Genomic DNA, 18268 nt, shown 5'->3' with positions numbered 1-18268 from the left:
ACGTTTTTGAAAAACATTTTACTTCTTTTGATCTTCAGTAGATTTCTATCCAAAGATCAGCTGAGACGTACATACAGGCGAGGGTTCTCACAGCTTCCATGTAGATAGACGGGTCCTTCACAGCAGCGCAACTTCAAGTCAGAGCTGTCAGAGCTCAGTCAGGTCGCTGTTGTTTCATTGGGGGGGGGGGGGGTTGGTTTTCTCTACAGCAGCGTGGAGCACGGGGCATCAAATCAGATTCCTAATTATGAACGACCCTTTTGCGTCACCGATCCTGGAGACGTACTCGCCTCCCTCTTCACCCCCGAGATGCCCCTCACAGCGGAGCATCGAGTCGGCGCTTCCCGTCCCGCCTCAGAGCCTCACGCGGTCATGACAGGTTGGCAATGTTGGCAAGGAAGCGCTGAGCCCACCACTCTTCCAGGTCTATGGGCACAAAGTCTGCAAAGCAACAAAGACAACAGAAGGTACATGGATTTAAAGCAGAATTCATATTCTATGATTGATTCATTTTGCCACATGGACACCAAAGTAAAATTTAAAGAAACAGTATAGAATACAGTTCTACTGATATCTATGTAATAGGAGACTAAATGTAGTCTATATTTTTAGATCCCATAATAGATCAATTGAATTAAAGAAATGAAACTCATGTTATGTGTCATTAAAAATGTAAAGGCAGTGAGCCACAGAAGGGGGGGGGTGTGTGTGTGCGCGTGCAATCAGCAGTCAGAGCTGGTTTATCTGGAACAGACGGGTTATAGACAAACAAGGAGTTAAAAATTAAAGCAGACTATTACACTAGATAACCTTTGAGTAAGACTAACACGGAGCCAGAAGCACGCACCTTCCCTCTGGTGTTAAATAATAAAAACACAGCATAATAATAAAAACACGGCAGGATTATTGGTTCAAAGGTTAGGAGGTTACAAAGCAGAAAGAACGTTCTCCGCTGAAGCCATAAAACTTGGTAGTGAGATTGGATTTAATGAGAGGGGGAGGGGGGAGTTTCATTGTCTCGTATTCTTTGAAGGCTTTTAGCAGTCGAGTGAGTGGGAATAGTACGCCGATTAAAATAGTGGAGATGCAGGTACTTACTCTTCATCGCAGCACTGGGAGTCTTCTCGGTGTACTGAACGGGCCCCTGGCTGTCAGCTGACTCCCCATCTCCCAGCCTCTGCGCCACCTCCTGCCATGCTGCGAGCAAACAAACACATAATATGCGCTGAATTAACTTAAATGCATACTTGTCAAACTCGGCATCCCGCACCGTTAAGCTGTTTCCCAAGCTACTGTAGCTGTCGGATTTGTCGACGCATGCTTTGCAGTGGGCGGACTTTTGGGGTGAAGTTACACTTTAACGTGTTTCTTTTCCGTCTACATTTCTGAACTTAGCCCTGAAACGCAAAAAATGTTCCATCAGAAATAAAGTAGCCACTGCATCAAAGCAGCAGCTGACTGTGAGACTGCATCTGTATAGCACTGTCCACTTGAAGGTAACATAAATAGTTGCATGAAGACTAAACTGGGCCATGTTTTGTGTTTTATTTGCTAAAGGTGAAGGTTTTCCAGCGTCGCACTCGAAAAGCCTCAAGGGCTAGAATGAATAATATGGCACAGCACCCGCGTTTTAAAAGAAAAACACGCTTCGAAATTTCTTAGAGAAGGATCCCGAATCTCAATATCTCTATCATCTTTTATCATATGTAGAGAAACAGAATGTGTCTCTGTCCTGGTGCATAATATGTACGAGCATCCTGATGCTGTCGGCTACAAATAACATAAGCTCTTTCAGTATTAATATGGGTAAATATACGAACCATGACCCTATAGTGTCTCAGTTGATATTATTGGAGTATTAAACGACTATTATAGAAAATGCAAAGCCCTCGTATAATAATAAAATGATAAAATCACAACTGATGACTGACTCAGTAAAACATGCATAAAGAACTAATGAGTAAATAGAAATAAGTAGCAAGAGATTGCTGATTCCGGCTGATACACACGCCAACATGTCAATAACGGGAGGACTTATGTCGTATGTGAGCATGGGGGAGGGTAAAAGGCTTTCTAAACATGTTAGGAGGCATTTGTTGCATTCTTGTCACGGTGACACGTTCAGCTAAAGTGAGACTCATCGGGTTTTCTATCTCGGAACAACTCGATAGACTGCCGGAGGTTTTCCTCGGTGACAAAGTCACAAAAGGACACCACAGAGCGGTCTGTACTGGCTGCACTCCAGGAGTAACGCAGATAACTGTTTCATGCTGATTCAGCTCAGCAAGTCATTCATTTACACCTGCTGCTCAGTCAGGAAGTTGAGGTAAAAGAAGAAAGAAAATAAATGACAGAAAGCAGGAGATTATCTGCCCACCCCGATGTCCCAGTCCGACGTTCACACACATCTCACCTTCACACACAAACCTGACGTTCTCTTCATGTGCAGGCGTGAATCCCTCCGCTGGGCTTGCGGGCTTCTGTGTGGCTGCACCGTGGTAGCGCTTCCCGTTCAGACGGTTGAACACAATCTTTGGGGACGGAGAGCTGCGGAGATAAATGAAGACTGCTTGGGGATTGGATCAGCAGGCATCACAACAAAACACGAGAGTTCCATCTCACAGGGATGGAGAAAAAACAAATGATGCTGGTTGCTTCTGATTGGTCAGAGGAATTGAGCATGAAGGGTCATTCTTCACCTTGGGACAGAATCATTTGACAAAACAAAGAAGAACCTCAAGTTTTATCAGAGACCCTAAAATCCTACATTTTAGTGTTTGCGAGTTGTAAAACGTTGACACGTTTACTGCGGTCAAATTCACCTGAAGTACTGGACTGGACATACACTCAGTTACCAGTTTATTAGGGACACCTAATAAAAACTAAGGCGTCCCAATACAGCTCTGAAAAACATCCTACTTTCAGTAAAGTTATGTTCTTAATGACATTGATTCAACTTTAGGAGGTAGGTTGTGGTGCTTATTATAACAATATGATAATTGTATTGCATAGCATTGCATTGCACACACGGTCACAGCAGGCAGAGCAGTCGTCGGTCAACTTGTGCTGCCGGGGCTTGGAAAAAAACTGCAGGAAAAGTCTGCGTCCGATAATGGGTGCAGGGACGTTACTACAGTCCCCGATGTGTTGCACGATCGCGCCGACGGAGCACGTGCTTTTGGGCCCAAGTGGCTCAAACAGCCGGCGTAAAGGATCTTGCAAAAATACAAAAAATGAAATAAAAACACACACCATGACAGGATGTGGAGCCGCTAACGTTACTTACTTCGATGAGAGCCAAGACGTCGGCTTGAGCTTCAGGTCGCCGAACTTGCTCTCGATCTGCTGCGTGGGACCTTCAGGAGACACAGTTCAAGAGTGTGTTGGTTTTACGCTGTGCACGGGTTACATGGAAACGCGCTGCATGAAAACATTGCACCGTTTCAACCGGTGCAATGCCCCAAAACGTCCCCCTTTAGTGAGAAAAATCAATGATTGCATCATGCTGTTAGATAAGGGATACATTCACCAACCTGTCCTCCGTTGTGTGACAAGTTTGCTGGGACCTCTGGTGATCGTGTACATCATGTGAACACGAAAATGATATTCTGTCGTGTCTGAGTAAAGACGCTCTCTCTCATGAACCATCGGGTAAGCACATCGATCACCTCGCAGTCCTCTGCCGGCTCCCCCTGACGCAACAACGACGGTGAAGACAAATTCGCAGCTTGATTTCTCATTTATTTTTTCTTCCCCGGGTCAGCTGCTCCACGGTCGGCCTGAAGCCTGCAAGAGACTCGCTTTGACTTGTCGCCCGCTGTGTGATCGATACTGTTGCACCTCAGAGTAAGCAGCAGGTGTTCCGCTGTAGTGAACCGACGTCCGCTGCTACTACGAGAGGTTGCGTGTAGGTCATCCAAGGAGAAAGCGGCTCCAGAAGCCGCGGGAGGGGGGGTGGTGGGGGGGATCCGTCACTCGGAGGTGGGACCTTGTGGTTCCTGACGTCCGGGGACAGTGACACTCCGGGCCGGACACTCTACCTTCTACGCCCCGCTGATGCCACGGGACTGACCGCGACCCCTGCGCTCTCTGACGGAACACAAGGACAACGCACACTTTGATATTTTCATCAGGACGGAAAGCTGCGATGCTCGGCCAGCGTGTCAAGCCGGCCACAATGAAGAACGTGACTTCCGGACTGAATTTTCAAAATAAAACACTCATTTGATATTCCTCATATTTGTGACGCCAGTTCGGCTACAGATGCTCCATCAGATCACTGAGCACCACTTAAAACATAACTAGTTAACTTAATACGTCCAGTCTTCAGAGGACTTATATTCAGTTTTGATAGACAGTATGCTAATAATATGGCTGTGATATGACATCAATAACATGTGTGATTAATTAATGTGCTATTTGACATCCTGTAAATGCATCAGTGCCCATGAGCTGGGAAAGATGACTTTCAGTGCTAAATGTTATTGCTTGCTGTTCACTATGAAAATGGCGTTTTATTTATCTGGTAGACCGTAGTTACAAAAAAACATGAGGTTAACTAGAGTAAACAGGACATGGTTTGTGAATTTAATTTGTTACAAATTCAAATGATTTTAGCCTCACTACAAAATGCCATTCATCTTTACGATATTAAGGTTTGTTCCAAAACCTGGACAAACACAACCAACGCTCTCTGTCTGGTTAGATACCTCAGGACACGACTAATGAGGGAAAAGAGAGTATATTCTCATCGTGTTTTTGTTTTGTGGTAAACATGCAGTGTGACCATTGTCTATAGTAAAACTGCATCACATGTACTTTTTTTTAATAAAAAAGGTGCAGTTTTAATGTAACCATGTAAAAACGACAGTAGTTCACGAGGATGTTAAAGGGTCTGACAAGCTCCTAATGTCTGTGGGTTTTATTCTGAAGTTAGAATCTCTTAATTTCCGCTCTCATCGTTGTTCGTTTAGTCGGACTGCTTTACGGAGCGGAGCGGGGCAACCCCCCCTCAGTGACGTCACTGCGCGACCCTCGAGCTGGAGCGATTACCTTTCACCTACAGACCTGAGATAGACGAACTGAAATATATATTTAATAATAACTAAGAGAGCCTGACGAAAATGTACCATTAAACTCATATTTCTAAGGACTGATATGCATGGTGATATTTTACATATATATCTAAGGCCTAAAAGTCACCACAGGTAGCCTTTGTCGTTCAGGTGAAGAGCCTCTGAGTGACTCTACACCAGTGCGAGCTGACGGTCTGTGTTTAGTGACTGAAGATCAGCCGAGACAAGACGCGGCTCAGACAGGCTTATCCAGGGTGATATCCAACACTTGCATCTCCCACTCACCCCCCATTCATCTCCATGATCTGGGTCAATCACCGGAGACTCCAGGGCAAGAGGCTAATCGTCAACAGTCCACACTACGCAGGCTGAGCACTAACTATACGGTCACTTTGTATCGTAGCAGTTAATATATCTAGCAGCCGTTACACTCCTCCTGCTCGCTTCTAGAGCATTTATGAAGATTTTAAAGCAGTTATGGCTGGAAACATTGGCGTCACATGTATGCTTTTAGAGTATACCGCTACCTCTTGGTTTTAGTGTTGAGTAAATTCAGTCCTGCTAAGGGCCTTGCCAATCTGGACCCAGTTGGTGTCCCCAGCATTTAGAAAATACTTCCACTCTACCTCACCACAAAAACATATTCCATCATATGAAACCATTAAATTGTCAAGTCCGTTTAGATTGAATTCAGAATGTATCAAATGGAAATGCAGATGAGGTTGACAGCTGGGTCAAAGACCGAAGTAGTCGAGCTTTTTTTATCCATTTATTTCAGAGCACCGTTGAGTCTGGACACCGATATAATGGCAAAATGACCTCGTCAAACACAGTTAATAATGGCTGCATTCCATTCAGGTTTTCAAATTCTAGGCCCCTGAAATTGCAGAAGACGGCTCACCGGCACAACTTACCTACACAAGTAGACGTTGTTGGTGTTAGCTACACCTGTGCTATATTTCTGCATACGTCACTGTGCTTCCAAATAGTGCTTGAGACCAATTCTACTTCCTCATTATGTAGCTCAACAGGAGAACAGAAGATTTGACAGAAGAAACCTGAAACGGTCCTGGAGTCACTGGTGTCTGCTCTACAGATACAGCGGAGTGCAGAAGTCCGGGTCTGCTACAATGAAACCAAGTGATGTTCCTCTGACGAAGATCACATCATTTCTTAAGAACAATGTTCATTTCAAAATGTTTAATGACAACACTGTGTTGTATGGTGCATGTACAATATGAAGCTGCTGAGGACTGTTCTTCGTGTGTCCGTTGAGAACAAGAACAAATTAGCGTCACATAGAAAAGTGATGTACAGTCAAAAACTCATTATCTTATGCCAATCTCATTCTATTCTGCATTTCAGTTCCATATAGGCATTTGTCAAAGACATGAAATCGTTATTTATATTACTCTTAAATATTAGTCTAGGTAGTTTCCACCAGATGAACGGCCGTTATTGAGTAAAAGGCACAGACGCAGTGTATGACACTATTCTTCAGGTCTCGACAGACAGACACAAATGCAAAGTCCTGAGTTGGTGAATACAGAATGTTTGATTAAGGTTCATTATAGATACTTATTGCATTACATGTAGTGCCTCTTGTTATCGAGTATGGCGCTCAGTCTGGTCAGTTCGACTGCCTCAAACAAACAAACACTCACAATACAGACAGTGTGCATGGGAGTGAGTGTGGCACATGTTCTCTTACCTGATGCCACATTATGGGTGACAAGTAGATAGTGAAATGTCCTTTCATATGTACTTGATCTTTTCAATGAATATGTGGTTGTCGCATCAAGCTCTGGGTTCATGCTGGTTTTCAATAATGGGGTTCACAGTCTTCCACCAGGCTGTCTGTGATGTAGTTGACTTGCAGCACCTCCTGGTAGTAATCTTTCTCCACTTTTGTGTTGACTGTCCAGGCTACCACCTCCACCCCCCTCTGGGCCCAGTACAGAGCATAGTCCCTGCAGACAGGACACAGACACACAGTTACTCTCATTCTAGTAAGTCTCAGTCTTCTAGTTACGATGACAGAATGTGACGTTAATATGACGGTTAGTCTCGGCTGCAGGAAACTTACGGCGAGACAAAGTTTTTCTGTATCAGGAAGGCTGAGATGCCACAGAGCTTCCACAGCACGTGATGGTGCGCCCAGTCCAACACCACGTCCATGAGCGTCAGACAACTGTGCTTCCATGGGGACGAGAAACGAGGGGCACCGTCTCCGAACCGACTCAGGCTCCACGGCCGGTGGGTCAGTGCTGTGACCACTTCTGGGTCGCTCTGCCTCATCTGGGCCGGAAGTGGAACAGAGCAAGAGATAAGAAGACGGTGAATGTTAGCAATATGATAAACACAACAGCAGTGCAATACATGACAGGAATATGCAAATAGTTGACTGTATCTCATCAGTACCAGTGTGTTAACCGTGTAAATAAATGAGTATTGTTACACTCATTTAGCATGCCGGTCTGTTATATTTCTATGGGCCAGGTAATCCCAGCTCGTATAGCTAGCGTTGGTGGTGTGCAAGAGATGAATTTAGCTTTAATATAGTGCTTATGTAGGCAACACGGGAGAGGTGCAACCAGAACAAACCATTTTTTTTGGCGATGTTTGCAGCAGTGTGTGCAGGCTGCTCATGCAATCTTATCACGATGTTCACAGTCTCATTTATTAACTGTCCCCTTTGACAGTCAAACACGGCAAATGTGACTTTGTTGAGCTCCAGTTTACTGCTGAGCAGACACTCGCTCTCTTACCCTGTAGATGACTTTTGGCTCAAAGGAGCAGACAATGCTGGTGTTGTAGAGGACTGGATGCTTTTTATACAGTTCTTTTAGGGCTGCAGCGGCCTGGGAGGTGAAGAGAAACACACGGTTATTGTAGGACAGTCGACTGTTTAGAGTTGTGTGTGAGGCTTTAGATCAGTGTGTGTGTGTGTGTGTGTGTGTGTGTTCCTGTGCAACCACTTGGTGGTAACTAGCAGCTGTGTAGAGGAATGTGGACCTCGACAAATGCAGCTCTGCCTTCCTTAATCCCCTAAAACGTGCCGAGTAATGAAAGCACATTTATTGAATATTTGCTTTAGCTCAGTCTGTTAAGATCATTGTGTACTAGAGCTAAAAACTATCTTTGGAACACGATAATCATGGCCTCGTCATTATGCAATGCTGACCAGGCACAAATCAATTGAATCAACTAGTACGACAGACGGATTGCAAACAATTGTTGGCTGCACCTCATCTGGATGACCTTTGACATCAAAGTAGATGGTGAGCTGCAGTTTGATGCATTCCTCCACCGCCTGCTCTAAAGTTGGGATCTTCTCTCCAGCAAACTTGTCCCTGGTGACCGAGGACACAAATGCGTCAGTGCTTTTCAAACAGATGTACTGTTTATATGGGAAACACTACACTTAGCTTTTCTGGGCCTGGATTATGATGAAATGCACCTGACAAAACAAGGATTAATAGATTGCATGCAGCTTCTTATCTAAACGACATGCTGCCTGCAAAAAACAGTGACGTTATAATCTTAAATCTAAAGCATCAGCTGCAAAAAATACCATGAAAAGTGAAATGTCTGCCCGTCTGTCTGCATGCTTGTTGTGTGAATCCCAAGCTATATTTTTCTGTCCGTCTTACCTGAGTCGATGTTTAGCAGCTGCGTCCAGTTTACCCAAATCGGACAGTCTCATCTGGCTGAGTGGTCCCGACCCGTTGGTGGTCCGGTCCACAGTCTCGTCATGCATCAGTATTGGGACACTGTCTGCTGAGAACTCCAGGTCCAACTCCACGCCTGTCGCCCCATTCTTACTGGACTAGAGAAGAACACGTAAATAAAAAGTGTTGGACGCCAAGTATTGTAGGAGTATTTGTTTCTCACCGTCACACACTTCACACTACTGGCATACAATGAAGTGTGGATAAAGGGTAGTGCTGAATGTTAGCAATGTCTGTTACCAGTAGTAAAAGATGGACATGATATCCTGATGCAAAGCTAAATCCTGATCCCTATATGTTCTCATTGTACAAATGTTACTCCATGCCATCTGTTCATCTATAGTCAGTCAGGGGTAAAGATATGTAATTTCAGTCTCCAGTGGTTTATGCACCTTGTCACCACTGATAACACACGGTAGGACCTGATAGGACACCCAAATCTCTTCCACCCTCCTCTCACCTCCCGGATGGCTACGATTGTGTTCTCCGGTGCGTCGTGCCCACCGCACCGGTGAGCGACCACCGACACATTGCCGGAACCCACTGGGTGCAGCACCTGCCGGGCTCGGCTGGTTGGTACCTGGGGGAACCGGAACATGACCAGAAAGAGGTAGAGCGAGGCGGTGAGGGCGGTTGTCCACACCGGGCTGCGGGTCCCCAGCAGGACCAGCACGAAGACGACCGAGTATAGGGTGACTTCATCTCCTAGCTGCAGCATTGTTGTCCCCTTTTGCCTTTCTGACTCGAGTGTGTCAAAGGGGCAGGAAGTGACGCGAGCAAACGCGCCGCCCGTCAGTTTAATGTTAGCTGACGTTAGCTACCCGTCCTGCTAGCTTTACTTTCTTCAAACGCCCTATCCGAGATACGGTCATGCTCCGCCTTGCTAGCAAGTGAACATGTCGGTTACTCAGACAGATCAACAAAACACTTCACGTTAGCACCGGGAGAAACCCTGCAGCTGGTCGTCAGTAACGATACGCGAGAAACAGGAACACGTTAAAGCGGATATGACAACTGCCGCAAGTTACGTGTCTCTTCCGCAAGCTGCGTTACTATTAAAGCAGAATGTACAGTTTTGGGTTCTTAAGATCTCAATTAAATGTATTTTACTCTGAAGTGATAGTTTACAATTTACCCGTAAGAGGGCACACAAAACACAAAAACGCCTGTTGAGTACATCCGGGTCAGAGTGTTTCCGTCATGTTAGCTAACAGCTTGTATATCTCCAATTTCTTAAAAGAAGAATCGCGTTTCTATGTTTCTTTATCTTCCATTAAGCCTGTCGTCGGTCATGGTGAGCCTCCTTCTCTCATAAAGTCTTATATTACTTTCATTGTTTTGCAAGAGAGCAGGAAAATATCATGAATGTTGAATCATTAGCCGCATGAGCTAACCACTGCTAATGTATGACAGCTTGGTCAGGAGTATGTATCTCTAATTTGTTTAATTACATGTTTTCCTACAACATTATTTAGCTCTGTCTGCCTCACTTCTAATAATAAAGCTAATCAAAACAAAACATATGCATATACCTTTATTGCTCATGGTAATTTGTTCATACTTTTATTCAACTGGCTGCTATTTCTCCTTGAGGACTGAACCGGAATTGAAAAGTCGCGATACATCAACGTCACAAAAATGCAACCGCAGCACGATGATGACGCTCATTAGGGTGGCCAAAATAACAGGAACACCTGTGTAATGTAATGTAATGCAATCAAATAGCCCTGTTACTAATGTTTGTATTTTGTTCTCTCAACTGTTAGCTAGTGAGTTATATTTGTGTTGATGTATTGCATTACTTTGTATAATTATGTGCAAGGTTGCAACTTATTTTCACTGTCAATTAATCTGCTGAATATGAATTGTTTGGTCTATAAAATATGCCAGAATATATTTAAAAAAAAACAATGCCAATCATTGCTTGCATTGTTTTTGTTCATATTTGTCATTCTGAAACCAGTGATGTGTTGCATTTTTGCTTAAGAAATTATATTAATCGATTTATAAAAGTTTTTAATCAATTAATGTACTACTAGTTTTGGCTCTTAAGTGTCAAATGCATCTGTTATTTTTCAACAGATGAGGTCAGTGCTGCTGCGCAGGTTTACTTCAAACATCCTGTCCTGTTCCAGAGGATCATGTCGACTTACAGGTCGGATAACGCATGGCGTGCAGCCTCATTCACCAGGTCAGACACCCATCCAGCAGAGCTTCCGGGGACCACTTATACCTAAAATCACAGCCCTGGTCGGGTACTCTGACTCTTCCGCAAACAAGTACACTATGATTTACACCCTGCCGCACATTAAGCTCCTCAGAGCTGTGTCCAGGCTGAAACTGCTCCAAACTGCAATCACCGGGGTCATCTTGCCCCCAGTGTACATCCTCTACCTCCAGGGAGACGTCCCCCTCTCTCTTGTCAGCTACGCAACGGGTTTAGCGCTGTTTGCTGCTGTCATGCTGTACACTGCCAGTCACTTCTTCAGGAGGATTGTGGGGATGATGTACCTGGACCCGTCCCAGACCACCCTCAAAGTGTCCCACCTCACCTTCTGGGGCAGGCGCCATGATCTCTACCTGCCTGTGTCGGATGTTATGACCATCGGGGATACAGGCGACTCCGTAAACGAGACAATAGTGAAACTTAAGAGATTCAGCACTCCACAGACGCTGTATTTCTCCACTCATTTTGGACGTGTGGTGGACAAACAGGCTTTCGAGAAGGTGTTTGGAACTTAAAAATGATAGTTTGTTTAAATTGTACAGATTGGGACAATAATAGTCAACAGTGAATTATCCTAAAAATACAGTATAACTTGTTATAATGTGAAGGATCTGTTCCCGGTGAAAAATAAGATTATACAGAAGACTGTCGCCAGTGTAAACTTTGGCTGAGATATGTTAGCAGTCGTCAACCATGAATAACGAGCTAATTCATTATTTAATGAAGCTTGTGGTTGGAAAGTACAGGTACATATTTGCAGGCCTGAGTGGTAAGTGACCACTGTTGGCAGTAATGTGTTAAGAGTACTCGGATTACTTTGGTCTGTAACCAGGGTGTTAATGTGTCGAGGAGAAAAAAAGTCAAATAAAGTCAAAGTCTTGGTAAAAGTGAGGTTGTCCGAATGTTTTACAAACAGAAATATTGGTGTTGCATCTTAAAACAACGACAGACAAAAGTACACAGAAATTCCTTTATTAAAAACTATTTCAAGGTGAGTAATGAAGCACATTTATTTCAAACACTGTTAGCGATTCAGGTGTGAACACTGACTGATCTACATTACATGTAGAATGGGGCATTTGGTAATACCATCACAGAGAAGATTTTAAAATGATATTCACACCGGTACGTATACTTATATACGTGCTTGTGTCGTGTAATAGCTTTTACTAAGACGAAAATAAAAATAAAAAATCCATTTGGATACAAGATGAGCTCCCTGGAGATCTTTGAGTAAGTAGTGAGTCATCTTTTTAGTAGAATCTTTCAATTTCTGATGACCTTTACCATGCACTCAGTTGTCGTGGCCGAGTGGTTAAGGCGATGGACTAGAAATCCATTGGGGTCTCCCCGCGCAGGTTCGAATCCTGCCGACAACGAGTTACCTTTCGAGCAATCGGAGAGTTACCTTTAACTTATGAGTGTGTGATTAATTAAATGGCTTTGAGTGGTCGGAAGACAAGAGCTATACAAGTACGGTCCATTTACCATTTACAAGTATGGTTACATGGTTGACACAGTGACACATTCATTTTTCAGTTGTAAATGTTTTTTTATTGTTGAAATTATTATAAATAAATTGATTTTGTTGTAGATGCCCTGCAACCCTTTTTACACATGGCAAGTGGTCAAACACTCATCTTTCTGTTGAAGACATAGCTAAAAAAATACAAGGCAGATTTGATGATGGAGGATTTCCACAACCTGGCAACCCAACAGGTATTCTCATTAATGGCTAGTAAGTGATCCATAAAGCATTGGTACATGATTTATTTACCATCAATAAAGCCTCGCATTAATGCCTATAAACCCTTTAAAAACGGCTGACTCATCAGAAAGTGATACCCAAAAACGTACCCATCATTATAACTTGAAAGATGCCACACAATATTAACCATTAACAACCAGACCCCATTCATGGAAAAACAAAGTTTGATTTTCAACCTCACGTTTCAGGAGTTACAAACCCAAAATTGAATGTGTTATATAAATGTCCACATGGTGGTGCTATCCCATCAAAGATCACTTGTTCACCGCCTGACAAATGTCATTGGAGTCTAATTAGTTTTTGAGAAATCCTGGTAAAAGACAGACAAACAAACAGGTACATGTTCATGTACAGTATGTGAAATACAGTACATGCATGTGAAACTTGTGAGTGTGTTGTGTCTTCATACAATATGTACAGTTTAAATGTCTTTTTGATTTTATTGATATGTCTGATTTCGCAACAACAATCATCAGAAGTAAAAAGCTAATGCGCTGCAGTTTCATTTAGTCACTTGTCAGCAACCAACTTTTTTAAGACCCGTAAAAGATCCAAAATGACGGGGGGTATTTACAGACATGTTTTATATATCGTAGAACCAGATGTTAAAATCCCTTCTGTGTTAACCACAGATTTATTTCAGCCATCTAACCAAAATCCCATTCAAAAAAACAACGCTTTCACAATTCATTCCTGCAGCACTCGATGCTCATTACATTTTTTTTAGCACCTGGGCAGAATGACCCAGGTCAGCGATGCAGATGTGCTGTTGGTTCATTTTATAAAATTAACTGGTGTCTATTATCCAGTACCTGCTGTATTTCTCCTCTAGCCTGATATATGAATATTATGTGGCGAAACAACATGTAACATGGCCAGGCACCGCAAGAACCACCATCATCTGTCACCGTTAAACCTCATAACCATCTGCTATTGAAGTTGTATCACTGCATTCTTTGCTTTTCAGTCCCTCTTCTGCGTGATGGCACGGATGCAAAAACAGACACGCTTCCTGATCTGGCACCAGCTGACAATGCATGGGAACTGTATGGTTTACACTTTACATCTCATCATTTGAATGGTTTGTTTTTGTCTGTTTGCATAACTGCTTTCTTTTAATCTATACATCTGCTCAGTGTGAAATGTCCAACAGATAGGGATTGAACTGGATGTTGTTGTGTGGTTGCCGTCACACCCTAGATAAAAAAAAACACCCTCAGTCCACCTGGGCTCCCAAAAGATTACTTGAGAACATGAACAAAGGAACAAAGGTCCTGCATTGGAGTTTCTTCCTCTGCAAAACCTCCGTGCATTGAAAGGGATTCTGGCAGCCCGGAGGGCTTCTTTCATGTCTTGAAGGGCCCTGGAGAGTCCTGCTCCACTGAAGGAAAACCCCACTTACTTGTTGCTGTCCTGCTCCGAAACGTCCAACTGCAGACCCACCTCTGTTTGTTTTTGTCATTGTTAATAACCGAGACGAGCTTCCTATGATCAACAATATTGCATTGACCTCGACTCCATCCCTGCTGGAGTGATTCTCCTTTTATATTCAATACAATTTCCTGTGTTTATGAAGATTTTGGCTGCATTCCTCTGACTCATTAACAATATATAGGAAGGCACATGCAGTGTTTTTAGAACTGATGTGTAATACTCTGAAGTATGCCCGACTGCTTGTGTTTTGCCAAAGAGGGATTTATCACAGTGCAACCTGGATACCATCATGTTTGTGTCACTCCCTAGTAGTGCTTAACTACTAGGTTATTGCTCCCTAGGGGTTACATGACTCTGCAAAGATCAATTGTCCAGCCATGCTAGATCCTGGTAATCACACATCCATCTTGCGAGCAGTTTGTTCCCGAACATTGTTTACCACATTCCAGTTTGTTCTTGGCACAATATTTCGGAACTTTATTGCACAAAAGGGAAACCTTCCTGTCTGTGAAGGACTTCCTCTTCTTTTCAATAATAAAAAGGCTAAAATAATCCAGAGTCAGATTCATTATGCCTTGGTTAAAATTACCCAGATCTTCCCACAATGATGGGTTTCCATGGTTAAAGCCAGGAGGCGGTTAGCTTAGCTTAGCATAAAGAGTGGAAGCAGTGGGAAACAGCCAGCCTACCAACTATCCTAAAATGCACTAAACATAGTTTCAGCATGTAACTCTCTGTAAAACCACAATATGTTGTTTTTACATTACGACGGGAATAAAAACAAAATACATGAGTAGTATTTAGATGCTAGTATATATTTTTGAATGGAGAAAGCAAGGCTAGCGTTTTCCCGTATCTTCTAGCCTGATGCTAAGCTAAGCTAATTGTCTCCCCCGGCTCTAGCTTCTTACCCAGCGCCCAAACATAAGAATGGTACGAATCTTCTCAAATGTTGCACTATACCTTTACTGAGGCTGTCATTTGATTAGATGGAGGGATATGCTGAAAATGAAACATCTTTTGATAATAAGTCCAGATTTTTCATTAACAAGTATGTCAAGGACAAATGTATTATCACACTGATTGGGCTCAAGCAATGGGTCATTATTTTTTGACTCAACTATTTTTGTCATAAAGGGAACTGCACTTAATTTACAGCCCAGTCCACTTTTTTAAGAACACTTCCAATTGATCACCTTAACCGCTCAGACATTGACAGCTGTTCTGCACGGATCATTTATTATGAAGCCACTGAGTGACATTGCTGGGCTCTCTGTACCTGCTGATTGAAACTGTCATTCATTTTGCCGTCTTTTTCTATGCAGGACTTGGGCATGGTATGGACAGGAGTATAGCCAACAGCAACATTATGTGAGATTGATCACTAAAGATAAAGTTTAATATTTGAGAAGCCAACAGGAATAGAGGCATTCAAGTGCCACATTTATCTAACAAGAGTGCAAGGAGCGGATTTGTTTTCTCACCTCCTGCAGGATACAGCGCTATCGGCTTGCGATAGACTGGCAGCTACTTCTGCTCTGATTTACAGCCGCAGAAAGTGAACAGCTTTGCGTCTCTGGTGGGTTTCCAGGGTGGAAGCCTAGACCTTGGTACCATAAATCCTGGTGACTGTGTTGGCCTGCCTGCAGAGAGTGTGCTGAACCCTGCATCGTGTTTATAATTAGAAACACACCTCCCTGCGTTCGCCTGCAGGAAACAGCCCGGGCCCTCCATGTGTGTGCGAGGCTGTGGGCTAACAAAGAGAGGAAAGTGGACACATGGGGCAGGCATGCGATGCGATCACAGTCTGGTATTTGAGGGCTGCGATCACCTCGTTAGAATGTGCAGGTGGATGGGAGGGCAGGATGGAGAGAAGCTATGAGACAAGGTAATGAGGCAAGGGAAGTGAATAGTCATGCTTTTACTGTGTGTTTCAATTAGACATCACTGAAATATGGGGTGATGCCAGAGATAAAACTCTGCAGGTTGACTCACATAAAGCAGTGTGATTTTACAGTTGGCACGCATTTACTATTTTGTGTGCTCTTTTGAACACAGCTGTGAAAGCATGGGACAAGAATTTAGTGTTGTTTATTAGTGTATATTTATACTGAGCGTTTGTCAAAACTAAACAGAATTATGGTTATAGGGCTGTTTAGCAGTTATACCCTCCAATCACAATAAAACACTGTGCTTCAGGGAAGTTCGAGTTATGCGGATACTGCTGAGCTCTGCAATGTCGCTTTTGTTAGATTTTCACCCCCCGCCAATCACTGATCCCCTTTATATCTGTGATCCACGATGACTCCAAGGAAATCTAAAACAGATGGAGATGGGACAAACCTTAAGTCTGATTAGAAACCTTATATATTAGTTATGGGAAATCCTGTTTTAGTAAGTGAAAACAGTTCCATTTGGTTCAAAGCCACAAAAGACAGGAAATCCAACTGATCCATGCTAACACAAAATACATGCAGCTTTTTTTAGAGGGTGTTTGGATAAGTGCAGCTGTCTTACAGTTGGAATGGAACCACTTCAATCTGCACACATTGGACTATGCAAAACACAGTTTGTTCTCAGTTGGAAGTCTATAAAAGTGCCAACATTTGAACACCATACATTTAAATTGTACCAAAACTAGAAACATACAGTAGTATATAAATGTATTTTTAACTGTACTACCGTGCTGCTTCTCATTTCTGATTCTCCACAAAATAAAAATGTCTAACTATCGATCTCTTCAAATTCTTTGGCAAGTTAGTGGTTGTTACTTTGTGTTTTTTTTCCCAAAAGCAGCCATAATATACCAACCAGTCTGCAGAGCTGATGATAAGTGAGAAAGGATTATTGTCTTTTAAAGGAAAGGAAAAAGGACTTCTGGGAGACGTGCTCTGTAAGCCTCACCACTTTGGAAAGCCATGTTCTTGGACACGCTTGACGCCATCTTCTGTTTCATCAATTGTTTTTACGGAGCGTCGAGTCCCGCCGACCTGGCAACGCAGGCCAACGCCAGACAAAGATCTCCCTAGGCCCTAGGGGGATATTTTTGAAAACAGCAAGAGTTAGGGATTCGCTGGTTCACCCTATGTTTTTTTTTCCAGTAACACGGGAGGGGATGTGTTGTGGGGTAACAGGGTGAGGCAGGGGGAATCTGACAATAGACAATGGAGAATCCGCACCACAACATCCATTGTGTTCTGGGGTGAAACGTCTTCTAGTTTGAGTCGCGGAGCCCAAATATTCCATCCTATGAACCGAACCCAAAATTCCTTTTTTTTTGTGTGTATGTGGTTTTAACAGCACAGCATTCTTTCACCAGGGAATCCATAACAAAAAAATGTTCTATTTTTGTGTTCGGGTATTTAGACAGCACTGAGGGGACATTTAAAAAAAATTGATTAAGGAAAATGTGTACACAGCAGAAGACATTCCTCCCCATTTGGAATTAGCATTCCCATGTAACACTGGATGGGATTATGCTCCGTTTCTCCTAAAAAGGTTAATTGAGGGCTCTAAAGTCGACCTGTTGCATTTGCACCCTCGCAGGGAACCCTGCAAAGTTCATGTACAACATTTGCACCCATTTGACACACTGGGCCGCACTTTCCCCAGTTGGACTGAATCTTTTCTGTATTATTTCCCTCCCTAACAAACACACTGAAGCCAGCATTTAGGACCGGTTCTCACACCCGACCTATAGAGAGAAGCCTTGTGGGCCACGCTGCACATTTGAATTCTTTGAAAGCGATGCCTCACTCAGTGGGGGGTTCCTGCTGAAAAGAGGAACGCGACTAGACCTTGGCCTCACAGGCCAATACAGGATGGAGGGAGGAAGACTGCTCCGCTCCCAACATTATGGCCCCAGTGTTCCCAGTGCCATTCCCAATCCGGTTTTACATTCCTGATTGCTGGTTGTAGGTGAGAACAGCAGACAGGTGTCTTATTGGCTGATTAACTGTGTTTACCTTGGCATGACTTGCCAGACTGACAGTCTCCAGTGCAAAGCTGCAGGGGATTTCCTCAAGGTCACTCT

At 43.4% G+C, this 18268-nt stretch overlaps 3 protein-coding genes and 1 non-coding gene across 4 annotated transcripts; 2 read left to right on the top strand and 2 right to left on the bottom strand.

The window, feature by feature from the left end:
- Positions 1-3: 3 nt before the first annotated feature.
- mcrip2 (MAPK regulated corepressor interacting protein 2) lies at positions 4-5755 on the bottom strand. The gene is made up of 5 exons (XM_031864674.1): positions 3534-5755; positions 3287-3356; positions 2414-2547; positions 1099-1197; positions 4-441 (listed from the first exon to the last, which is right to left on the bottom strand). The coding sequence occupies exons 1-5, from the start codon at positions 3646-3648 to the stop codon at positions 371-373; spliced, it is 489 nt and encodes a 162-aa protein (XP_031720534.1). The 5' UTR covers positions 3649-5755; the 3' UTR covers positions 4-370.
- A 76-nt stretch (positions 5756-5831) lies between these two features.
- Positions 5832-10380, bottom strand: gde1 (glycerophosphodiester phosphodiesterase 1). The gene is made up of 6 exons (XM_031864670.1): positions 9267-10380; positions 8729-8904; positions 8323-8428; positions 7844-7936; positions 7162-7373; positions 5832-7045 (listed from the first exon to the last, which is right to left on the bottom strand). The coding sequence occupies exons 1-6, from the start codon at positions 9522-9524 to the stop codon at positions 6898-6900; spliced, it is 993 nt and encodes a 330-aa protein (XP_031720530.1). The 5' UTR covers positions 9525-10380; the 3' UTR covers positions 5832-6897.
- On the top strand, positions 9704-12103 carry tmem186 (transmembrane protein 186). The gene is made up of 2 exons (XM_031864673.1): positions 9704-10100; positions 10889-12103. Exons 1-2 carry the CDS (start codon positions 10062-10064, stop codon positions 11546-11548), a joined length of 699 nt encoding a protein of 232 aa, XP_031720533.1. The 5' UTR covers positions 9704-10061; the 3' UTR covers positions 11549-12103.
- A 227-nt stretch (positions 12104-12330) lies between these two features.
- trnas-aga (transfer RNA serine (anticodon AGA)) lies at positions 12331-12412 on the top strand. Its single transcript has one exon. It is a non-coding gene; the product is annotated as a tRNA-Ser (tRNA).
- The last annotated feature ends 5856 nt before the right edge of the window (positions 12413-18268 follow it).

Source organism: Anarrhichthys ocellatus, unplaced genomic scaffold (assembly GCF_004355925.1).
Source record: "Anarrhichthys ocellatus isolate YVR2014 unplaced genomic scaffold, GSC_Weel_1.0 scaffold31, whole genome shotgun sequence".
In the NCBI taxonomy this organism is placed as follows: Eukaryota; Metazoa; Chordata; class Actinopteri; order Perciformes; family Anarhichadidae; genus Anarrhichthys; species Anarrhichthys ocellatus.
Note: the sequence above shows the minus strand (reverse complement) of the source record. Positions and strands in the feature narration are given on the sequence as shown.